This window comes from Perognathus longimembris, chromosome 7 (assembly GCF_023159225.1).
Source record: "Perognathus longimembris pacificus isolate PPM17 chromosome 7, ASM2315922v1, whole genome shotgun sequence".
In the NCBI taxonomy this organism is placed as follows: Eukaryota; Metazoa; Chordata; class Mammalia; order Rodentia; family Heteromyidae; genus Perognathus; species Perognathus longimembris.
This window is the reverse complement of record NC_063167.1, coordinates 69509290-69534471: the sequence shown is the minus strand read 5'-3', so window position 1 is coordinate 69534471 and position 25182 is coordinate 69509290. Positions and strand designations below refer to the sequence as shown.

Sequence of the window (25182 nt, the reverse complement as noted above, 5' to 3'; positions counted from 1 at the left end):
AGCCTTGAGCAAAAAGCAGCCAGGGACAGCGCTCAAGCCCTGAGTCCAAGCCCCAGGACTGGCCAAAAAAAAAAAAAAAAAAAAATAAGTATTCATAACTATTCATTAAAAATATTGCATTTAAGCCGGGAGCTGGTGGCTCACACCTGTAATCCTACTCAATCGGGAGGCTGGCTGAAAGCTGAGGCTCACATGCTGTTCAAAGCCAGCCTGGGTAAGAAAGTCCATGAGACTCTTGTCTCCAATTAATCACAGAAAAGGCCAGAAGTGGTACTGTGGCTCAAGGGGTACAGTGCTAGCCTTGGGCAAAAAAAGAGCCTAACCCTAGATTTTGAGCCTCAGGACCAGCAAAACAAACAACAAAAATCCTAAATTTATCACAATAATGTTACTGCCAACTTACTGTCTTATAAATGATAAGTAATATAAATAATAATATTAGATGAGCATAGAGAGGCTCACGGATAGAGCCCAGGACCTCACTCAAGCCCCAGTCAGAAAAAAAAAAAAAAAAAGGAAAAAAGACATCCCCATTTGCCTTTGCAAATGGAGATACAATTCTCATCCTAGCAAGACCTCCCAAACAAACTACAAACAGAATTAATATCTGTGGAAATTTTATTATGTGTAAGAGTCTGTTATAAAAATTACAAATATTAAGGCTGGGAATATGGCTTAGTAGTAGAGTGCTTACCTTGCATGCATGAAGCCCTGGGTTCAATTTCTTAGCACCACATTAACAGAAAAAGCCAGAAGTGGTGCTGTGGCTCAAATGGCAGAATGCTAGCATTGAGCAAAAAGGAAGCCAGGGACAGTGTGCAGGCCGTGAGTCCAAGGCCCAGGACTGGCAAAAAATGATTTTTTAAAATTACAAATATTTTCAACTCAAGCTCCCAGTAAATTAAAATGTTATTTCGGACTTCCTGGAAATGTACCTCTTGACTCCAGCAACAAAGTCTCTTTATTTCAAACTTCACTTCCCAGAACTTAATCATCTCAGTATAATGGCAAATATGCCCACTGCACTAATTCCACACTAGAGGTGATAGGCACAAGATTACTGGAATTTGTACTTAATGCTCAAGAGAGAACTGGAGATCTACTCAAATTAGACTTTGAAAAACATTCAAAATAGGCTGGGGATATAGCCTAGTGGCAAGAGTGCCTGCCTCGGATACAGGAGGCCCTAGGTTCGATTCCCCAGCACCACATATACAGAAAACGGCCAGAAGCGGCGCTGTGGCTCAAGTGGCAGAGTGCTAGCCTTGAGCGGGAAGAAGCCAGGGACAGTGCTCAGGCCCTGAGTCCAAGGCCCAGGACTGGCCAAAAAAAAAAAAAAAAAAAAAAACATTCAAAATAAGTTTCCCACTTCATGGCACAGTCACATTAGCAAACATCATTTACTGGGTACCCCAACTGTTAAGTACTCTAGGTAGACAGATAATCCTACCACCAGGAATTCCAATATTAGAACCTCGAATGGAATGGCCAGGTGTGACCTCCAAGACTTAATAATTTTTCCCTAACAGACTTCTAATAAATTCCCGCTGCTTTTGTTCAGTGTCATCTTTGCCTCTTTGAAACAATGTAATAACTGGTGACCTAAATAACAGAAAAGCAATCCTATATACTAATTTCTTTCCTTAACACTTGCCTTTAGGTGACATGTACACAGATATGCATAAGTTCTAGTATACATTCCAGCACATGAGAGGGAAATTGTTTTCCTATAGCTGGATTATTCCTTAGTTGAATTTAGCAAATACATTCTGAAAAGCCTTCACAACTAGGCTTCTTCATATTGGGTCAGATTCCCAGTAAGGGTTCCCATTGCACCCTGGGTTGCTTTATACTTCATCACACTTAAACTAACCTCTATTTTGTTCGTTAAACAAAGTTATTAGCTGGGCGCTGGTGGTTCATGCCTGTAATCACAGCTACTCAGGAGACTGATATCTGAGGATTGTGGTTCAAAGCCAGCCTAGGCAGGAAAGTCCTTGATACTCTTATCTCCAATTAACCACCAGAAAATAAAAAGTGGCTCAGTGGTAGAGTGCTATCCTTGTGCAAAAAGAAGCCAGGGACAGTGCTCAGGCCCTGAGTTCAAGCCTCAGAACAAACAAAAACCAAAAACCTGTGAAGAAAGGGATTTATAAAAGATATGAATTAAAACTCCTATGTACAACTTCTTAAAATTAATAAAATAAAATTTTTTTTTCCTTTGGCCAGTCCTGGGGCTTTGGACTCAGGGCCTGAGCACTGTCCCTGGCTTCTTCTTGCTCAAGGCTAGCACTCTGCCACTTGAGCCACAGCGCCCCTTCTGGCCATTTTCTGTATATGTGGTGCTGGGGAATCGAACCCAGGGCCTCATATATACGAGGCAAGCACTCTTGGCACTAGGCCATATCCCCAGCCCAATAAAATAAAATTTAAGCTGCAGATATTAGTAAACTAGTAAACTGGCTGAAGGAGGCTTTCCTTCTATTAGAGCAGGATGCTTTCTTAAATTTCAATAATTCTCTTAGATTGATTTGGAAAAACAAATCTGTAGCAATGGAAAAAAGAAAAGTGCTGGGCTGGGAATATGGTCTAGTGGTAAAGTGCTCGCCAAGTATACATGAAGCCCTGCATTCGATTCCTCAGCACCACATATATAGAAAAAGCTGGAAATGGCACTGGGGCTCAAGTGGTAGAGTGCTATCCTTGGGCAAAAAGAAGCCAGGGACAGTGCTCAGGCCCTGAGCCCCAAGCCCCAGGACTGGCAAGAAAGAAAGGAAGGAAGGAAGGAAAGAAGGAAGGGAGGAAGGAAGGAAGGAAGGGAGGGAGGGAGGGAGGGACAGAAAAGTGCCTTGTGCAAAGAAAAAGGTAATGAAAACCATGCCTTGAGGAGTTTCAGGCACAAAAACAAGGTCAAATTAAGAAAGCAGAAAATAGCAAAAAGTATAAATAATATTGAGAAGGAGAATTTCATTCAGATAGGCTGGTAGAGGCAGAAGGAAAACAGGATCTAAGTAAAGTAACAATAGTTTAGCAGATGGGGGTGAAAGTCTTTTCACAGAGAATAAGATAACTTTTGCCAACATGCCAAGGGATGTGACAAAATGAGTAACTGTGTAGAACATGAATACATTTTTGGCTGGAGAAGAACACAATGTCCGGAGAGGGGAGAGGGGAAGGGGGAGAGGGAAGAGGAGAGAGGGAAGAGGGGAGAGAGGAGAGGGAGAAGGGAGAGAGGGAGAGAGAGAACGAGAACATAGGACTTTCATAGCTAACAGATCTTTCTAAAACCCCTAAATCCAAGATGGAAATAAAGGAGACTCAAAAAAGCCTATGAAGTTTCACACATAGCTAACATGAGCAGAAATGCCAGCAAGGAATTCAGATCTGAATCTTTTCTATTAAACATGTGGGAAAGCACAGAACCAGGTACCCTCAAAATCAAAAGAAATGCAAGTTTCCTTCCCTATCTTCAGTGACCTCAGAATGCTGCCTTCCCTATCTTCAGTGACCTCAGAATGCTGCAAAAGTGGTATTACCTCCAAAAAAATAATGTAATTTTATTTATTAATTTTTTTGCCGGTCCTGGGGTTTGAACTCAGGGTTTGGGTGCTGTACCTGAGCCTCTTTGTGCTCAAGAATAGCACTCTACCACTTGAGCCACAGCACCATTTCTGGCTTTTTTGAGTAGTTATGGGTGATAAGAGTTGCACTGGGACTTTTCTGTCTGGGCTGGCTTTGAAATACAATCCTCAGATCTCAGCCTCCTGAGTACCTAGGATTACAGACAAGTAAGCCACAAAGCCTCAGCTATGTAACTTTTTTTAAGTACCAAATTATGTGCTAAAGAAACATTAGGCATCTAGGAGCTTTGTTTCAACAATTAAAAGGGATACTAGGAAAAAAAATAAACAAAAAAGGATTCACATCAGGCTCCTGGTAGTTCCAGCTACAGGAGGATCCCTTGAGCTGGAGTTTGAGGTCAGCCAGGTCAACATAGCAACATCCTGTCTCCCTTTAAAAAAGAAAAAAGTGAGTCTGAGGAAAATTATCTTGGTAATGTGTTCAGAATGATCATAGGGGAAGAAATTAGAAAGGAATTAATAATGATAATTTTAAGAAACAAAAACATTCTAGTGACAGTCATGAAAATGAAAATAAAAGGGCAGGTGGCAGACCAAGCAGCTCATTTACAAAATTACTTCAAATTACAAAAGGACCAACTACAAAGGCCAGATGCCCAGTAGCTCATGACTGTAATTGTACCTACTCAGAAGGATGAGATCAGGATCAGGGTTGGAAGCCAACCTGGGTGGGAAAGTCTGTGAGACTTTTTCTCTTGTTGGTCCTGAGGCTTCAGGGCCCTCTCTATGTTCAAGGCTAGAGTTCTACCACTTGAGCCACAGTGCCACTTCCGGCTTTTTCTGTTTATGTGGTACTGAGGAATCGAACCCAGGACTTCATGCATGCTAAGCAAGCACTCTACCACTAAGCCACATTCCCAGTCCTCAGTGAGACTCTTATCTCCAATTACCACCAGAAAACCAGGAAGTGGCACTGTGGCTCAAAGAGGTAAAGCATTAGTCTTGAGCAAAAAAGCTCAGGGACCAGTGCCCAGGCCCTGAGTTCAAGCCCCATGACAAAAAAAAAAAAAGACAAAAAAGACCAGTTACAATATACAACTAACACGTTATACAAATTCCAACTGTAAGAAATTCACAAGGGGACTGGGAATGTGGCCTAGTGGCAAGAGTGCTTGCCTCTTATACGAAGCCCTGAGTTCAATTCCCAAGCACCACATATATAGAAAACGGCCAGAAGTGGCACTGTGGCTCAAGTGGCAGAGTGCTAACCTTGAACAAAAAGAAGCCAGGGACAGTGCTTAGGCCCTTAGTCCAAGGCCCAGGACTTGGCCAAAAAAAAAAAAAGAAAGAAATTCACAAGGCATGTTTGGCTTACTCATTTCTACCAACAAAACAGTGAGAGAACAGTACTTAAAAAACAAAAACATATAATGAAAATATTCTATTTTCCAGAGAACTGTGAATGTTGACATTTTCTTCTAAGAGAAAGTTCTAGTTTGGTTGTAAATCTCATTGCTCCAAAGCCTTTAACAGGTGCTAGGAATGTGGCTTAGAGGTAGAGTGCTTGCCTAACATGCATGAAGCCTTGGGTTCGATTCCTCACTACCACATAAACAGAAAAACCTGGAAATGGCACTGTGGCTCAAGTGGTAGAGTGCTAGCCTTGAGCAAAAGCTCAGGAACAGTGCCCAGGCCCTGAGTTCAAGCTCCAGGACTGGCAAAAAATAAAAAAAAACCTACAACATTACAGTGTCCAAAGGTGGCTAAACTATTCAATCACTAGCAAAAGGGCTACACATATACTTCAAGTGGTAGAACACCTCCTACACCAGAGTGGCTCTGAGTTCAAACCAAGAAAAATCTACTACCAGTTCTACTACTGACCACTTGGAAGATCCCATTCACTATCTTAACTCAGAGGCTTTGCTGCCTCCAATTTCAAACACAAATACTATACCAAAATGTATCTTCGAAGTAACAGTATCTTTTTAAAGCCAATGACATCCTTCATCATATTATAGAGAACCCTGAGATCACTGCATCCAAGAATCACCAACTGAATAGCAATTAAGTAAAATGACATCTTAGATTTTTAAATGTTTTAGAGAAAGTTTTAGGCTACTACGTGAGAAGAGAAAAAAGTTAGCAATGGTTTATATTCTCTATAATCTTGACAAGAAAAAAAGAGGGGGAAAAAAAACCCAACAATTTACAGACCAGAAATCAAAATAGTTACACAAACAAGAGCAAAATAGTAGGTTTTGCTGAGAACATCAGCCACTAGTTTAACCCCACTTCATGGGGAGTATGAAGCCACACGCTGTTGTTTCCATCAGTTACTAAAATACAAACAAATTAAAGGGCAGATTGGGGCAAAGAATCTGTAGTTGCAACTAGGCACCAGTGGCTCAGGCCTGTAATTCTGGCTACTCAAGGAGGCTGCGAATGAAGACTGCTGTTCCAAGCCAGGCAGGAAAGTCCATGAGACTCTCATTTCCAGTTAACCACTAAAAAGGTAGAAGTGGAGTTGTGGCTCAAGTAGTAGACTTAAGGGGAGAAAAGAGCTAAGGGGTATGACCCAAGCCCCGAGTTCAAACCCTCGTATGGGCATGCACACAATACCAAGTGTCTTTGAACATACAAAAAGGTCCAAAGGCTGCCTTAACACAAGTCCACAGCACACTGAATCGATCGGAAACGATTTACGGAAGCTGGACGCTGTTTCCCCCTCCTTTCCCACCTCCCAAGCGGGAAAGACGCAGGTCTGGCCCCTACATAGCCCTCCACAGCCCCCAACCCAGGCCACCACAAGGCCCCCGTCGCGAGTCACCACAGCGTCCGCGATGCGGGTCACCCACGGCTCCCGTTCCGGGCTCACCACACGGCCCCCGTCCCGGGCCACCCACGGCCCCCGATCCGGGTCACCCATGGGCCCCGTCCCGGGTCACCACACCGCCCCCGACCTGGGCCACTCACGGCCCCCACCAAGCACGCGCGCCGCAGGTGGGACCCGCAACCCAGAGGCGGCCTCGGGCCTCCGCCGGGCACTCGAAGCGGAAGCGGGGCTCTTCTCCGAAAACCGGGCCCTACCCCAAGGGCTCGGGGTGCGTTCTCGCCCTTCGGGGCTTTTTATTTATTTTGGTTTTCAAAACAAGGCTTTGAAAAGTGGTGACGGAGGCCGAAGTTTCCCTCAGAGCTGCTCCAGGCACCGCCGCTCACGGCCGGGAGGCGACCCCGCTTTCCTCCCCCATTCAAGTTACACCCGGCCAGCGGCGACGAGTCTCTCGGGACGCGGGACCCGCGCCCCAAACCCGCACCCCGACAGCCGGGCGCCGACGCCCGGGCCCTGGAGGAAAAGCCCGGTGGTGGCCGTCACCCGAGGGGCGCAGGCCGCAACTCGCCCACTTTCCCGGGTCGCCAGCCTGGCCCGCGGCTGCCGCGAGCGGCTGGGCCTCAGGTAGGCGCCCGCGGCTGGCCGGGCGCCCCGACAGCCGCGGCCCGGGAATGAGGTCGCCGGCACCCGCCCGCGCGCCCGCGCAACTCACCGCCGGTGTGTCTGGTTCTCAGCCGCGAGTCGGGGCTGCCGTGAGGACGCTGAGAAGACGACGAGATCCGGGGCCCCGCCGCCGGGTCATCCTAGCCCCTGTGCGAGCCGGCTTGGGCCCCGGCCCCCGCCACTCGGAGCCGTCCCCGAGCCTGTCCCGCGGGGGGAGCCGCCCCAGACTCCCGCCCGCCCGCCACGCCACCCGGCCGCTTCCCGCCGCCGCCGCCTCGGCCCCGCGCGCGCCCTCCGGGCCTCCCGCCGCCGCCCGGGGCCTCAGCCGGGCCTCACTCCGCAGCCGCCTGGGTCGCCAGACGCAACCAGCCGAGCGCCGAGAGTCGGGCGCCGAGGCCCCGCCCCCCCGCGGAGGCGCGCCCGACTGCCTTCCAGTCTTCCCCGCGGAGGCGCGCTCGACCGCCGCCAGCCATCCCCGCGGAGGCGCGCCCGACCCTTCCGACCCCCAGCGGAGGCGCACCTGACTCCCCTCCCCCCTAAGAGGCGCAACTGACTCCCCCTCCTCCCTAAGAGGCGCGCCCGACGCCCACTCCGCTAGCGGAGGCGCGCTCCACCTCCCTCTCCACCCTGCGGTGGCGCGCCCGCACTCTTCCCCCCCACACCCCTAGAGACGCGCCCGCACCCTCACCCCCCCACCGCGGAGGCGCGCCCGCACCCTCATTTCCACCCCCCCAGCGGAGATGAGCCCGCACTATCATCCTCTCTCCCCCCCCCCCCCCGCCGCGTATACGCGCCCGCACCCTGATCTCCCTCCCCCCCGCGGAGGCGCGCCCGCACCCTCCCCCTTCCCCCATTCCCGCGAAGGCGCGCCAGTCCCACCGCCGGGACACCTACTGAGGCGGAAGTGCAGCTCCGGCCGGCTAGGGCTGCTGCGCCGTCCGGGGGGCTGCGGGGGAGGTGGGGGCGGGCGCGCCTCCGCGGGGGGCCGGCGGGGGACCGGTGCGGGGCGCCCGCTCCCCGCCCCGTCGCACGGCAGGCGCCAGGGTGACTTGTGGGCGTCTGGCGGTGGTAGGAGGGGGTCCAGATTTAAGATGTCACCCAGCCAGTGTGACATCACCTCAACCCAGTGTGACCCCGCACAACCGCGGGGCCGCGTCTGCCCGGAGCCAGAGTGGCCCTCATCCCTCCGTAGCGGGGGCCGGGCACCCCGGCGCCCCCCGAGGGTCTGCCAGGCGGAGCTCGGCAGAGCCGGTGAGACACCTGACCTTGCACTTGCCACACGTGCTGGACCCCCAGAGAGTGACTGTCCAGCGTCCGCAACTAGGGTATTTATGTAGCCTGTGTGTGTGTACTCTCTCCCCCTCCCTCCCTCCTCTCCTTTCCTCTCCCCGCGCCCTGAAGTTGAGACCCCAAAGTTTTCAGCCACAGCTCCACTTCCGGCCTTTTTCAGGATCATTGGAGATCCCAGCGAACTGAGATACTTGAATCTCAGCCTCCCAGGTAGCTTGGACTACAGACATGGGCCAGCAGCGCCGGGCTGGCACTTCACCTTGAACCTCCTTTGAGCATACCATAATCAAATATAACCTCCTCTGACTTCCCTATGCAAGCCATATGTATCTTGATGACAGCTCTTCTCACTAGATAGTAAAAGGTCACTAGGAGAAAAGACCATGTCTTCTTTCTCATTTAAGCCAATGTCTAGAAGACTAGTGCAGAGCAGGCAAATTCAAGCGGTTTGCTTGAATGACATTAAGAAAGGAGACAGTACTAGAAGAATCCGGGGGCTGGGAATACGACCTAGTGGCAAGAGTGCTTGCCTCATATACATGAAGCCCTGGATTCGATTCCCCAGCATCACATATATAAAAAATGGCCAGCGCCACAGAAGTGGTGCTGTGGGTCAAGTGGCAGAATGCTAGCCTTGAGCAAAAAGAAGCCAGGGACAGTGCTCAGGCCCTGAGTCCAAGGCCAGGACTGGCAACATACATACATACATACATACATACATACATACATACATACATACATACATAAATAGAAGAATCCGGGACAGATTGAGAAAATGATTTAAGAATTAAAAACAGACCAACAAGTATAAATAAGGTACATATAAGTAAAGTATCTAAATAGATGATGATGCAGAATTAGAATAATGTGGGAGTCCATCAGGAAAGGTTGTCACACACAGATACATTTTGAGATATGTGTGGATAGAGAATACAGATAAATGTGGGAGAGTAGATTAGCATCTCTTCTTAGGAGCTGGGTTGAAATAAGGCAAGATAAGCAATTGGTGTGTTTGAGGTTTCCTTTTTGAGCAGGATTTAGTCAACCCTAGATAGACCTCTGGTTTTTGCCTGAGGTTTCAGTTGGGTTCCCCAAGCAGGCATGCACATTCATCCTTCAAGTCTTGTTGTTTCCAGTGTCAGCCCAATGTGGGGACTCTATGTTCTCTAAACAGAAGGAAGTTTCCGGTAAAATAAGCAAACAAAAACTTCCCTGTAGGATTGAACACTTTAACCCTGGTCTCTCTAGGGAAGTAAACTTTCATGTTCCCAATAAAATGGAACTGCTCCCAGTGTTTTTAAGCCAGGAAGAAAACCAAGTAACTTTCCTTAAAAGGTGTTGTAGCATGGGCTGGGGATATAGCCTAGTGGCAAGAGTGCCTGCCTCGGATACACGAGGCCCTAGGTTCGATTCCCCAGCACCACATATACAGAAAATGGCCAGAAGCGGCGCTGTGGCTCAAGTGGCAGAGTGTTAGCCTTGAGCAGGAAGAAGCCAGGGACAGTGCTCAGGCCCTGAGTCCAAGGCCCAGGACTGGCCAAAAAAAAAAAAAAAAAAAAAGGTGTTGTAGCATATGTATATGATACATTACATATATTATATATATGCACTCTCTCTCTCTATATATATATATAAATATATTGCTGGTCTTGGGCTTGAACTCAGGGCGTGGGCACTGTCCCAGAGCTTTTGTTATACCACTCTACCACTTGAGTCACAGCTTTATTTCTAGCTTTTCTTTTTTTTTTTTTTTTTTGCCAGTCCTGGGACTTGAACTCAGGGCTTGGGCACTGTCCCTAAGCTTCTTTTTGCTCAAGGCTAGCACTCTACCACTTGAGCCACAGCACCACTTCTGGCTTTTTCTGTTTATGTGATACTAACCTAGAGCTTCATGTAAGCACTCTACCACTAAGCCACAATGGAATAATAGTCAAGAGGCAGCAAAGGAAGGAAGGGGAACCTCAATGTCACCTCCTTCTCCTGAGGTTGGGGAGTGGACAGAGTGGGATGTACTCAGAGGAGAGACTTCTTCCCCATCAGTGTCTACAAGACTGGCACAGGGCAGGCAATGCAAGCGGTTTGCTTGAAGGACATCAGAAAGGAGACAATACTAGAAGAATCGAGACAGATTGAGAAAATGATTTAAGAATTAAAAATGGACTGACAAGTATAAACAAGGTACATATAAAGTATCTAAATAGTCAGATGATGACACAGAACTAGAATAATGGAGTCCATCAGGAAAGGTGGTCGGTCACACACAGTATATGTACTTTTCTCCATTACTTTTGCCTTCCATAACTGAGTCAAAGTTCATAGTTTAGAGAGAAGGTATATAGCAGAAGAACCTAGAATCAAATCAAGCAGAGTATTAGGCCTTAGTCCACTATGTTCTGACATGCTCAGGTCACTCTTCTTTCTCCATCTGGACCAGTGCATCCTTAGGTGCTTTCAGTAGCAGCCCTTTCTAGCTGGACTTGATTGTGACTGGGTGCTGTCATCAGCTAGTCACTCAGGAGACTTCAGTGGATGGAAGGTAGGGTTAGCCAACAGCATTGCTTGGGACATGATCTGGGAGCATCAGGATGCACTGGTGGTATGCAGGAGCATAAAGAAACAACATTTTTAAAAATGTATATGATGCGCTGTTTGCTTTGTCCCATGGCATGTGTTTAAAATTTTTAGGAAGGAGACATTATTTCCTACAAATAAGGAAATGCGCAAAGCTGAGTGCTGGTGGCTTGCTCCTGTAAATTAACTAACATAAAGCTGGAGGCATGGTTCAAGTGGTAAAACACCAGCTATGAGCAAGCAAGTCAACTGAGAGATGAAGCACTGAGTTAAAAGCCCTGGAACTGGCTAAAAAAAAAGAAAGAAAAAAGAAAACAACCAAGTGCTGGTGGCTTACAACTTGTAATCCTAACCACTCAGGAAACCAAGGTCTGAAGATTGAAGTTCAAAGCCAGCTCAAGCAGGAAAGTTTGTGAGACTCTTAATAACCCAAATCCCAGAAATGTTTTTGTAGCTACAGTGGTAGTGCTAGTTGTAAGCAAGAAAAAAAAAAAGCCCAGGGACAACACCCCACCCCTGAGTTCAAGCCCCCGCTCTCTCTCCCTCCCTTTCTCTCCCTCTCTCTCTCTCTCACACACACACACATACACACACACACCCCACACAGTTCACGTGGACCCTCAAGTATCTAGAGATTCATGAGTACACAAACTGTGTCCCCAGCTATTGACTTGGGAGAACCCAAGGACAATCCCTTTTTTCCTGACAAAAATACCAGCAGACTCACCTGTCTCCTACTTCCTACTACAAAGGGCATTGAAGGCAGGAGTGAGAGAGATGGGCCCTATAGCATACCAAACAGACTTTTTTCTGTAAAGAGACCAAGCCACTGAGACAAAAGCTGAAAGCCAAGAAGACTGCCTTGTAGAAAAGTTCATGTTCTCCCACTGAAACAGGAACCAATGACTTTCTAGAGCACATGGCCTTTTCCACGCACCTTCAAGCCCAATAGCAAAAACATCAGTGCACCTATGGAGTCATCCTTAGGCTTCTAAAGATAATTTTTTTTTTTTTTTTTGGCCAGTCCTGGGCCTTGGACTCAGGGCCTGAGCACTGTCCCTGGCTTCTTCCCGCTCAAGGCTAGCACTCTGCCACTTGAGCCACAGCGCCGCTTCTGGCAGTTTTCTGTATATGTGGTGCTGGGGAATCGAACCTAGGGCCTCGTGTATCCGAGGCAGGCACTCTTGCCACTAGGCTATATCCCCAGCCCCTCTAAAGATAATTTGAACTGGCTAAAGAAACGTTGGGGGCTGAAAATATGGCTTAGCAGTAGAGTGCTTGCCTAGCATGCATGTAGCCCTGGGTTCAATTCCTCAGTACCACACAAACAGAAAAGGCCAGAAGTGACGCTGTGGCTCAAGTGGTAGAGTGCTAGCCTTGAACAAAAAGAAGCTAGGGACAGTGAGTGCTCAGGCCCTGAGTCCCAAGCCCCAGGACTTGCAAAACAAACAAAAAGATACATTGGGGCACACCATTTTTAGTTGAGAGCTTTGAAAAATCAAATAAGGCAACTGTAATTTCTTTTGTCAGACTGTGTGTGTGTGTGCGCATGTGCGTGTGCTCCTGCACACAGCACTGGTCCTGAGGCATGGTCCCTAAGCTTTATTTGCTCAAGGCTAGTACTCCACCACTTAAAGCCACAGCATCATTTCTTTTTTTTAAATTTATTAAATTTTGTTGACAAGGTTTTGTGCAAAAGGGGTACAATTACATAATAGGGCAGTGAGTACATTTCTTGTGATATCTTACACCCTCGTTTTTCTTTCCCTTCCCTAGATCAGGTAGGCATATATACAATACCCAGTGTATACACCCAGTGTATAATACACAGCATCATTTCTGGCTTTTGGGTAGTTAATTGGAGATAAGAGTCTCATGGATTTTCCTGCTTCAGCTGGCTTTGAACTGCAATCTTCAGATCTTAGCCTCTTGAGTAGCTAGGATTACAGGCAGAAGACACCAATGTCGACTTGTCATGTTTGTACTTCGTAAACTATTATAGAATTTTCTCACTATTAGAACAAAAATAACACCAACAAAACTTTTCAAAGTTGTTTCCATTCCCATTTGAGTTCATATACACCCCACTTCAGGGAACCTGTACCAAAGTGGACAAGCCCCCTTGCTGCTAGAAAGAAGATAGGCCACTCTGAGAGCCCAGTTCTAAGAACTACTTTATCTCTCCCAGCCACCTGTGGGCCCACAGAAGTGAGACAGCTAGACTCATAAGATATATTTTTACTATTTGTTATAAATATTAATGGTAGTAATATTTGTTGACAACATACAAAATAACTTTGTATCATTCTAGTGATATTTGAACTTAATGAGTCTTCAAGATATCTTAATGCTATCTATTCTACAGCAGTGTTGCTAAGGAAACTTTTCTGGAGGGCGTTTTCTTTATTTCTGCTGGTCCTGTGGCTTGAACTCGGGGGAATGACCTCAACTTTTTTTGCTCAAGGCTAGCGCACTATCACTTGAGCACAATGCCACAGAATAATTTCAGAACCAGAACTCAAACCATCGGTGTGTGTGTGATACGTTCCAAATTCAACTCAGGGCCTCCTGCATGCTGAACAGGCACTGTACTACTGAGCTGTACGGCCAGCTACAAGAATCAGTACAGTGAAAACCTGTCACCGAACAGACTGAGTTAGAATCCTACAAGTGATATAATCTCTACAGTAATCATGAGCAGCATGTATCACAGGCCACACTTAAAAGCTGAGAAACTAAGCCCCCACGATTGGAGCACTTTTCCAGGGTATCCTGGACACCAGCCCAGGTGGCACCCAGGTTTCCTGCAGGGACGCTTTGCCTGCTGTGGCTCCCAGCAAGCCCTTGGGACACTTACAGCCAAGGTCACTGATTAAACAGAGTTGTATGCAGCTTGCCCAAAAGCAAAGCCTTATCTTGCTTTTTCAATTTGGTTGCTCCTGTGGGGCTTGAACTCAGGGCCTGGGTGCTGTCCCTGAGCTTTTTCACTCAAGACTAGTGCTCTACCACTTTGAGCCACAGTGCCCCTTCTGGTTTCCTGGTAGTTACTTGGAGTCTCACGGACTTTTCTGGTCTGGCTGGCTTCGAACCCCAATCTTCAGTTCTCAGCCTCCTCAGTAACTAGGATTACAGGTGTGAGCCACAGGCACCTGGCTCTTATTTTGCTTTCTAAATTCACTTCTGCTTCCTGAAGTAGCAAACTCTAGGGTAAGGAATAGCCTTGGGCGTTGCTAGGGCTGAAGTTTTGATCTACACACCCAGCTCCATCGCACCCTCACAGAGCCCTTTTCCTCATGACCAGGTATCAGCTCTCCTGCTTGTTGGTCTGGCATTTTGTCAGGCAATGAGCAGAAGGCCCTGGCTGAACTGCATGCCTCATCCTTTTCAGCCATCTGGCCTCATGGTCTTCTCTGGATACCAACACAGACTGTGTGCTCTGGCTCTCCAACTCAAACCAATGGGGGTGGGAGACAAAAACAGCTATGTGAACAATCAGAAAAAAATCAGGCAGCACACTTCATCTTTTGTAACTTTATTTCAGCCCAATAGTCTGCCTCCAGGAAACCAGGACCCTTAATGTTCCACTAGGTCCCAGGTACTGCCTTGGCAAGTGTGTCCTACCCCGCCTGGCTGGCCTCCACATGGGATCCTGGCGACAGGAGGAGGTAGGAAGGAGGTAGAGGTGGAATTTTTCACCAGTGTCCCTTCGTAGAGGCAGGCACAGGAAATCACTTGGATGGGGCCACAGCAAGTCAGTGACATTCAAGAGTGCAACATGCTGCTTGGACATCAGTTTATCCTTTAGTATCACAGTTACTACAACAACAAAAACCTAGGGACTTTCATACTGGAAAAGGAAAGAGACTCATAGGATAGCACACCACAGAAAATGAAAATAGAAATAATCTCTCTCTGTACCCTAATAAAAGGATTATCAGCTGAAGGAGAAACTGGGTTAAACAGATGAAGCTGCTGTAGGATTTCTAAGAACCTTTCATGTGTGCAGGTACACGCTGAAGAATTGATAATGAAAGTGTCTCTTCAACACAATCAGCTTTACAAAGTAAGGGTTTCAAAGGCACTTGTTTGGTAACAAGCTTTTTGGGAAGTGCTGCTGGAGGTGATTCCATAGGATCCTGTAAGATGAGGACCACAAGCCAGGCACCCATGGCTCACATCTGTAATCTTAGCTACTCAGGAGGCTTGAAATCTGGGGATCGTGGTTCAAAGCCAGCCTGGTTAGGAAAGTCTATGAGACTCATCTCCAATTAAGTCACAGAAAAAGCTGGAAGTGGTACTGTGGCTCAAGTGTGTAGAGTGCTAGCCTTGAGCAAAAGGAGCTCAGGATAGCACCCAGGCCCAAAGTACAGGCCTCAGACCTAGCCAAAAAAAAAAAAAAAAAGGTAAGGCCAAGAACAAACTCAGCAGCTGCCATCTTCAAAATTGCAGTGCTAACCCAAACAGCAGTGTCACTCTGTACTTTCCCATCTGTACTTCAAAGATTTTTGGTATATTTCCACTTGCTGGTCAAAGGTCCTGGAAGAGAACCCTCCCTGGGAAAAACTCCCTGGAGTCAGAAGGTATTTTAGTGCCAAGCCCCTGGACCCAGTAGCTAGAGAAGGGGCAGGCTTGCTGCTGCTCCCAAGGGGAGAGTCACCTATCCAGGCATCTTGGTTTTCCATAGCTTCTGGACCATCATATCCCCTAGGTATCAAGGAGGACCCTAAGCCAATATCCTCCTGGGTCTGTGGAGAGAAAAACTCCTCATCTGCAAACTTCAACTGCACCAAAACTCCCAAGGGAGCATTCAACACAGACCCCATCTTCTGGGACTCGCAGAAAGGGGCTGACTCCTTTTGTTCTTTGCTGCCAGGGTCTGGGAACAACTGCTTCTTGACCTTATAAGGATGGTGACAGGGCTTCTCAAGGTGCCCAGGCTGGGGGGAATGGTTTTCTTTTTTGGTCTTCTTTGAGTCTCTGTTATTTTGGGATTGATCAGCACTTCCTGTAGGGGATTCAAACACAACCCCTTGAATTCTTGGCCTCTTCAGCCTCCTTTCCAACAGCCAGAAAATGCTCGATGATTTAGAGGAGGAACTCATGAACTGTTGCACAGAGTCTGGAATCAGGGGCACAGAGAACCTGGGGCTCAGGCTGTCCTGAAAGTAGCCCCTACAGGGCTGTCGGCCAACAATGGGCACCACCTGGCAAGGCTTCAGTGCCGCCACAAAAGCACGAAGCTCAGAGAAGGAGGAATGGTCAGAGTAAGGGACAATGTGGACATTGGGGTGGGGACAGTGAACCTTCCGGCTTGTGGGAAGGATAGCAAGGGTGGCGTGGGTCTGATTCCAGCGCAGCATGGCAGAATGGCAGATCTCCCTGTGGTCCACAACATGGATGCGGCCAGCCTTCTCCTCCACAGTGAACACATCTGCCAGGCCCAGCAGCTGTACCAATTCCAGGCGTTGAGGACTCAGCACCACCCAGGTACGAAACTCCAGAGCTAACTGTTCCAGCAGTGACTCCTTCCCCAGGCTATAGAGTCCTGAACAGTGTTGAAGGGATAGGGGAAAAGCAAGAGAAAGAAGAGAATGAAGCAGTTGAGGAATCCTCATATCCAGCAATTTAACAAAAATAAATTAAACGCATGAAGCACTGGACAGTGGTGGCTCATGCCTGTAATCCTAGCTACTCAGGAGGCTGAGATCTGAAGATCATGGTTGAAAGCCAGCCTGGGCAGAAAACTGCATGAGACTCTTATCTCCAGTGAACCATTAAAAAGCTGGAAGTAGAGGCTGGTTTGAAATCAGTCCAGGCAGGAAAGTTCCTGGGATTCTTATCTCCAATTAACTACCAAACTGGAAGTGGAGGCTGGTTTGAAGTCAGTCCAGGCAGGAAAGTTTCTGGGATTTTTTTTTTTTTGCCAGTCCTGGGTCCTTGGACTCAGGGCCTGAGTACTGTCCCTGGCTTCCTTTTGCTCAAGGCTAGCACTCTGCCACTTGAGCCAAAGCGCCACTTCTGACCATTTTCTTTCTTTTTTTTTTGGCCAGTCCTGGGGCTTGGACTCAGGGCCTGAGCACTGTCCCTGGCTTCTTCTTGCTCAAGGCTAGCACTCTGCCACTTGAGCCACAGTGCCACTTCTGGCATTTTCTGTATATGTGGTGCTGGGGAATCGAACCCAGGGCCTCATGTATACGAGGCAAGCACTCTTGCCACTAGGCCATATCCCCAGCCACTTCTGACTATTTTCTATATATGTGGTGCTGAGGAATCGAACCCAGGGCTTCATGTATATGAGGCAAGCACTCTTGCCACTAGGCCATAGTCCCAGCCCCCCTGGGATTCTTATCTCCAATTAACTACCAAAAAAGCCAGAAGTGGAGCTGTGGCTCAAGTGGTAGAGTGCCAGCCGTGAACACAAAAGCTCAAGGGATGGTGCCCTGAATTCAAGCTCCAGGACTGGCAAGAAAAAAAAGGAATTGATCAGAAATGACACTGTAAGTGTATAAATGTAAACTAATTTAAGGAAAAGTTCCAAATGCAAGACCCTAAACAGTACTCATATAAAAAGAAATGTTGGGGCTAGGGATTAGCACTTGCCTGGCAAGTGCAAGGCCCTGAGTTCGGTGCCAGCTTTGGGGGGAAAAAACTATATAAAGAAATGTAGGAGAGCCTTCACCAAGATGGCACTGGAAGACAAGGAAGAAGCTTCTGCCCCTACCAAAGCCAAAGCCAAGGCAAAGCCCCTGCAGGCCAAGAAGGCAGTGCTGAAAGGCAGCCACAGCCACAAAGAGAAGATACGAACTTCACCCACATTACAGTGGCCTGAGACACTGTGGCTCTGGAAACAGCCCCAATATTCTCGGAGACTGCCCCAAGGAGAAACAAGCCTGACCACTATGCTATCAAGTTCCTTGAACACTGAGTCAGCCAGGAAGAAGGCAAAACACAACAGCACACTTGTGTTCATTGTGGATAACAAGCATCAGATCAAGCAAGCTGTGAAGAAACTCTGGCACTGATGTGGCTAAGGTCAATGCCCTGATCAGACCTGATGGAGAAGAAAACATGTTTGACTGGCCCCTGATTACAACACTTTAGATGTTACCAATAAAACTGGGATCATCTAAACTGAGCCTAGCTAGCTAATTCTAAATAAAAAAGATGGCAGAGGGGCTGGGAATGTGGCTTAGCTATAGAGTGCTTGCCTAGCATGCATGTAGCCCTGGGTTTGATTCCTCAGCACCACATAAACAGAAAAAGCCAGAAGTGGCGCTGTGGCTCAAGTGATAGAGTGCTAGCCTCGAGTAAAAAGAAGCCAGGGCCAGGCCCTGAGTCCATGCCCCAGGGCTGGCAAGGGGGAAAAAAAGATGGTAGATACGAATTTTGGTAATGGTTATGGTACAAGACATTGGGAGACATTACTAATAGTTGTTCTCAGGCCTTTTCCATAGGTCAATATCAAACCTAGAACCAGATTGTAAATTCCTATTCCTGATTATGGTTCAAATTTTCACTCTTTCTTTTTTGGTCATGGGGCTGGAACTCTCAGCTTGGGCACTGTCCCTGAGCTCTTCAGCTGAAGGCTAATGCTCTACTGAGCCACAGCACCACTTCTGAATTTTTTGGTAGTTAATTGAAGGATAAGAGTCTCGTGGACTTTCTTGCTGGGGCTGGCTTTGAACCTCGATCAATCCTCAGATCAAAGCCTTCTGAATAGCTAAGATTACAAGCATGAGCCACTGGCGCCGGCTTCATTCTTTCTTCTTTATATATTGCCATATTTTTTCTTCTCTGTGGGTCCTGCCCTATTCAATATCAATCAAGTCTTATCCCAGCACTCTCGTAGCTGTGCTTCTCTAGTAAAATTTTGTGTAGAAATTTCCAAGAATGGTCAGGATGTCTTTTTTTGTTTTTTTCAATTTTGTGCCAGCACTGGGACTTGAACTCAGGGCTTTGTAATCTCACCTGGCTTTTTTGCTCAACGATGGTGCTCTACTACTTCAGACACACTTCTGTTTTCTTTTGTTTTTTTTGCTGGTTAATTGGAGATAAAAAGTTTCTTCTTTCCTGGGCTGGCTTTGAACCTCCACCCTCAAATATTAGCCTTCTGAATAGCTAGGATTACAGGTGTGAGCCATTTGTGGCCAGAAGGATCAATATTTCTTTATGCACAGTTAAGCAGCCCTGAGAATAGGAAGTATTTCTCAATTTTGTAGTCACAAAATTATGTATGTAGTATATATTATATACCTTTAAGGTATATAATCTTTTAAATGTTTTTGTTTATATTTGCTTTGAAAATCCTTTCAGAGTTGGAACAAATCTTTTTAGAATATTTTATCTTGTCCTTTTTGTAGACTAATTTTGGCAAGAGCCTGTAATCCCAGCAACTTCGCAACACGGACAAGAGGTTCATGGTTCAAGGTCAATCCAAGGAAAAGTTAGCAAGATCCTATCTCAAAAACAAGTTAGGAGGACTGGAAAAGTGGCTTAGTGGTAGAATGCCGCCTTGGATGCATGAAGCCCTGGGTTCTATTCCTCAGCACCATGTACCCAGAAAAAGCCACAAGTAGGCGATGTGGCTCAAGTGTTAGGGTGTTGGCCTTGGAAAAAAAAAAGCCAGGGACAGTGCTCAGGATCTGAGTCCAAGCCCTACTAGGATTGGCAAAAAATAAAACAAACAAACAAAATAGTTTGGTGTGAGCCAGTGGTTCATGCCTATAGTCCTAGCTACGCACAAGGCTGAGATACGAGGATCTTGGTCTTGGTTTGAAGACAGCCTGGGCAGGAAAGTCCATGAGACTCTTATCTCCAAACTACTCAGAAAAAGCCAGAAAGTGGGGCTGTGGCTCAAGTAAGTGCTAGCCTTGAGCACAAAGAGTCCCAGAGCCAGTGCTCAGACCCAGAGTTCAAGTGCCAAGATTGGCAAAAAAGAAAACAAAAAACAAAAAAAGAAACAAAAGTGAAATGATTTCCATGTTATGGAAACGATTGTTATATCACAGTTGTAACTACCTTCAACGTACCATGTGTATCTGTAGCTTCTATTATTGATGATGTTCTTGTATCACCTTCCTGTGGTTGTACCTACACTATCTCTGTAACATTATCTGAGTATATTGGAAACCATGTATACTGGTATTAGAACTAGGAAATTGAAAGGGAATACCAAAATTGAGAGACTCAGGGTAAAAAAAGATAAAGAACTACAAAAGCAATACTTGCAAAACTGTATGGTCTAAGTGAATGGAACACCTCATGGGGGGAAAGGGAAAGGGAGAGGGGGTATGAGGGACGAGGTAACAAACAGTACAAGTAATGTATCCAATGCCTAACGTATGAAACTGTAACCTCTCTGTACATCAGTTTGATAATAAAAATTTGAAATAAAAAAAGAAAGAAAACCAAGCTGGGTGTAGTGGTACATGCCTCTAATTCCACCTACTTGGGAGGCAGAGGCAGGAGGATCAAGATCTGAGACCAGCTTGGGCAAAATTGTGAGACACTGGAAGTGGAAGTATTATATATAGCTCAGATGGTAGAGAACCAGCTTTGAGCAAAAGAGGGGCAACTTAAAGCTACTCCTGTAACCCTTGGTACTCAGGAGGCTGAGATGTGAAGACCTCAGTTCAAAGCCAGCCCAGGCAGGAAAGTCCATGAGATTCTTATCTCTAGTTAACCACCAAAGCGCTGGAAGTGGAGCTGTAGTTTAATTGGTAGAGTGCTAGCCTTGAGCAAAACACAAAACAACAAACCATAAGGGACAGTGTCCAGGCCCTGAGTTCAAGATTCAGTACGGCACAAGATTTAAAAAATTGTGGATCTTTTTTTCTTATTTTGATCAGTCATGGGGCTTGAACTGAGGGCTAGTGCTAAGTTGGGCCACAACTCTACTTCCAGTTTTTAGGTTGTTAATTGGAGATAACAAGTCTCACAGACTTTCCTACCCAGGCTGGCTTCAATTGCAATTCTCAGATGTCAAACTCCTGAGTAGCTAGGCTTCCAGGCATGAGCCCCCAGCATCAGGCAGTGAGATTCTATTTGAAAACAAACTAAAAGTAAAAAAGACTTGGCTCAAGTAGTAGAGTGCTGTACCCTGAGTTCAATCCTCAACACCACCAACAAGAAAACAAAGCAAAACAAAAACCTAAACCTGTTACTTTACAAACAAAAACAAAACTGATTTTCATTAAACTAGCTCACAAAAGGCAACTTAAAACAAGAGTCCTAAAAGTGTTTTTTTTTCCCAATATGGGATCAGTAGGAATAATCAAACCCATGTTTTCTCAAGGTATTTTACAGCACAGCACTCATTTAAGAAAGTTCTGATACCAGGGCACCCACGGCTGACATCGGTAATCCTAGCTACTCAAGAGGCTGAGATCTGAGAAGTATGGTTACTAATTGGGGCAAGAAAGTCTGTAAGACCCTTATCTCTAAGTGGAGCTGCAGCTCAAGTGGCAGAGTGCTAGGCTTGAGCAAAAAAGCTCAGGGACAGCACTTAGGACTGAGATCAAGCCACAGGCGAGTGGCTGGTGGACTTGCACAGGTGCGCGCACACACACATACATACACATGCACACACAAAACCCCAGTGTTTTGCTCAGATAACTTTAGAACCTGGAAAAGTGCTCTGTACATGCAGAACATACTGCTACTATTATTCTTTGTATATAATATTATTGATACATGTTAGTAGTATATACATGTTATATTTGTTCTATGTATGAATTACTGACATATATTTGGATAAGTATACATACTTGGATATATGTATATGTATATATATATATATACACATATAGACACACATACATATTTGTATTTTTGCAAACTTTAGCTGTGCTGTCTGCTTTGGAAAAAAAGTACCTCAGCTGACTGTACTGAATTGGCATTGTACAGATGTTAACTGCCATAATGATCTGGAAAGTTACGTTTAATTGTTCCCATTTGTACAAGGAAACACACTAAGTTAAATGTGTATGCCATTACCTACATGGGTCTGGTAACAGAAAATAATGAAATAACCAAATAATTTTAAAAATTAAAAATGTATAGAGTAGGGGCTGGGAATATGGCCTAGTGGTAGAGTGCTTGCCTCATGTACATGAAGCCCTGGGTTCAGTTCCTCAGCACCACATATGTAGAAAAAGCCGGAAGTGGTGCTATGGCTCAAGTGGTAGAGTGCTAGCCTTGAGCAAAAAGAAGCCAGGGACAGTGCTCAGGCACCAAGTTCAAGGCCCAGGACTGCCAAAAAACAAAATGAGCAAAAAGAAAAAAAAATGTATAGAGTATATTGGAAGGTATATTGGAAGAATGAAAAATGAGAATTGATTCAGGGGGTCAGTAGTTGGGATTTAAGAGTGAGGATGGTGGGCAGGTCACAATTTAAAGGGCACTCAGTGTAACCCACACGGAGAAGGCAAGAAGTGCACAAGACTTGAAAAGTATGAGAAAGAACCTTCAAAGAAGCTAGATTCACTAGCTATAAATGAGAGAAAAGGAATAACTCACCAATCTTTATGTTATGTCGTGGGTGCTTTTCAATGAGTTGGATAATCTGGCGTGCAGCTTCTTGTCGGGAAGGAAGAATCAGGGCTGGGTTGCAGTTGGTGTTGTCTAGGTATAAGGTATGGATCTGCTTCCCTGAAGCCAGGGCTGGCTCCTTCAACATGGATGGTGTATACCGAAAATCACCTACAAGAATATATATAGCGGCTGGGAATGTGGCATAGCCATAGAGTGCTTACCTAGTATGCATGAAACCCTGGGTTCAATTCCTCAGCAACACAGAAATAGAAAAAGCCAGAAGTGGTGCTGTGGCTCAAGTGGTACTAGCCTTGAGCAAAAAGAAGCCAGGGACAGTGCTCAAGCCCTGAGTTCAAGCCCCAGGACTGGCAACAACAACAACAAAAAAGAATATACATACATACACACACACACACACACACACACGCATGCAAGGAGTAGAGGATAAAGACAAAAGGAAGACATCTATCAATATCTACCAACAGATGGGCATTTGCTTAGAGGGTCTATGGGAAAACACTGAGCCCTGATGTTCAACTGTGCAGCACTCCTTCTTTGTAGAAGAAAGGGTTTCCACCCTCACATTCCTCACAGGGTTTGAACTGTCATTGTGCTTATATGGGATCAAGCTAGAAGGGCTCTGGTCTTCCATGAGTTACGGCTGCTCAAGAAAAGTGGCTGGAAGGGAGAGAATCTGAGAGGCCCACCTGTGTAGAGAATGGTTCCAAAGTATCCTTCAAAGAGAAACATGACTGAGCCCGGGCAGTGATTGGCATCCATAAGAGTTACAGTCATGGTCTCTAATCCAACGTCATCTAGAGGTAATACATGGGGCACACCAACTTCCAAAGCTCGAATCCACTGCTTAGACACCTAAGGAAACAGCTCGTCAGCTCAGTAGCCACAGTCTCCCCTCAGCAATCTGCACCAAAGACAGCCAATCAAGGCCTGACTCACCCTGAAGTAGTAATTAGGACCAACCTGTTCTTCCTCTGCCTGCTCCCACCCACCCTTCATACAGCTTTAGACTAAGAATTTGAAAACAGCCTAACTAATGATTTTCAAGTTTTCTCCCTTGAGAGGAGCTATTAGAAAAAAACTCTAGCCAGACTTCCAAGTGCTGATACTTCCCTACTGAACGAAAAAGGCTGGTTTGGGGGATTGGAGAATCTGTATATTTATACAGTTTATTAAGTGGATTTTTCTTTTTTTTTGATGATGTGGTAGGGGAGGTGGGGGATCCAACTAACTCAGAGTCTTGAGTATGCTTGGCAAGGACTCTGCCAGAGCCACCTTCTGGGCCCAGGTGGATTTTTTTTTTGGGGGGGGGGCAGGTCCAGGGGCTTCAACTCAGGGCCTGGTGCTGTCCTTGAGCTTTTGCTCAAGGCTAGCGCTCTACCACTTGAGCCACAGCGCCACTTCCAGTTATTTTCTGAGTAGTTACTTGGAGGGAGACAAGAGTCTTACACTTTCCTGCCCAGGCTGGCAGATCCTCAGATCCCAGCCTCCGGAGTAGCTAGTATTACAGGCATGAGCCACCAGTGCCCGCTTTATTTTTCTTAAAGCATACATTAGTTGTACCTGGGGTGACATTTCTATACGTGTATAAGATGTATCCCTATGGATCTCAAACACTTTATCACTCCCCCATGTCGCTCCAGGTGGATTCTTTTTTTTTTTTTTTTTTTTTTTTTGGCCAGTCCTGGGGCTTGGACTCAGGGCCTGAGCACTGTCCCTGGCTTCTTCTTGCTCAAGGCTAGCACTCTGCCACTTGAGCCACAGCGCCGCTTCTGGCCGTTTTCTGTATATGTGGTGCTGGGGAATCGAACCTAGGGCCTCGTGTATCCGAGGCAGGCACTCTTGCCACTAGGCTATATCCCCAGCCCCTCCAGGTGGATTCTTAAGGCAAATCTGGAAACGTGGCAGTTTTTGTAAAACTGCCAAAATAATTCCGTTGGCTAAACTGTTTTCCCCAACTTCTGTGAGTTAGAAGTCACACTCCATTCTGGGCTAAAGATACACTTTGGGGGTCAAACAGCCACCTTTGTAAAAATCGGGACCCCATTCTGTAACAGACCCAGGAGCCACCCACCACATCCCTGAGCCAGCTCTGAGGGGCCGACCCCGGATCCCCCACATCCCCCGAGAGGCCGACCCCGGATCCCCCACATCCCCTGCGAGGCCGACCTCGGATTCCCCACATCCCCCGAGAGGCCGACCCCGGATTCCCTACATCCCCCGAGGCCGACCCCGGATCCCCCACGTCCCCCGAGGGGCCGACCGCGGATCCCCCACACCCTGAGGGGCCGACCCCGGCCCGTACCCGCAGGCGGCGGTGCAGAAGGCGAGCGGTGACCGGGGAACAGTAGAGTGGCCGGGCCCAGGTGCTGGAGAGGCCGGCCGTGTGGTCCGAGTGCAGGTGGGACAGGAAGAAGAGCCGCGCGGAGCCGGCGCGGCGCAGGCTCCAGAAGTCCACGGCGATGGGCGTGTGAGGGATCAGGACCCCGTTCATGGCGGGGGGCGCGACCCGCGCCCGGGCAAGGCTGCGGCGCGCGGATTCGGGGGCGCCCCGTACGAGGGCATGCGGGGCGAGGCCGGGGCCCCGGGAGGGAGGGCAGGCCAACCCAGCAGAGGAAGGGGATGGGGGCAGCCGGAGGGCGACGACCCCCCGGGAGGAAAGGCGGGCGCCGCTCCCGGGCGCTCGTAGCACGC

The 25182-nt window shown here is 47.2% G+C and overlaps 1 protein-coding gene and 1 pseudogene across 9 annotated transcripts in view; one reads left to right on the top strand and one right to left on the bottom strand.

Annotated features, from left to right (window-relative positions):
* Hipk1 (homeodomain interacting protein kinase 1) overlaps positions 1-25157 on the bottom strand; it is a 69980-nt gene extending 44823 nt beyond the window's left edge. For 2 of the 9 annotated variants that reach the window (XM_048351812.1, XM_048351813.1), the window contains exons 1-3: positions 24794-25129; positions 23178-23343; positions 22456-22638 (exon numbers count right to left, since the gene is read on the bottom strand). In XM_048351812.1, the coding sequence (XP_048207769.1) occupies positions 22456-22638; positions 23178-23343; positions 24794-24982 (538 nt within the window). In that variant the 5' untranslated portion in view covers positions 24983-25129. Of the gene's footprint in view, positions 1-3924; positions 3944-7126; positions 7352-7971; positions 8255-15334; positions 16484-22455; positions 22639-23177; positions 23344-24793 lie in introns of those variants that run through there. The other 7 variants (XM_048351820.1, XM_048351814.1, XM_048351816.1 and 4 more) reach the window with 7 other exon arrangements.
* On the top strand, positions 17421-18068 carry LOC125355442 (annotated as a pseudogene).
* Positions 25158-25182: the final 25 nt, after the last annotated feature.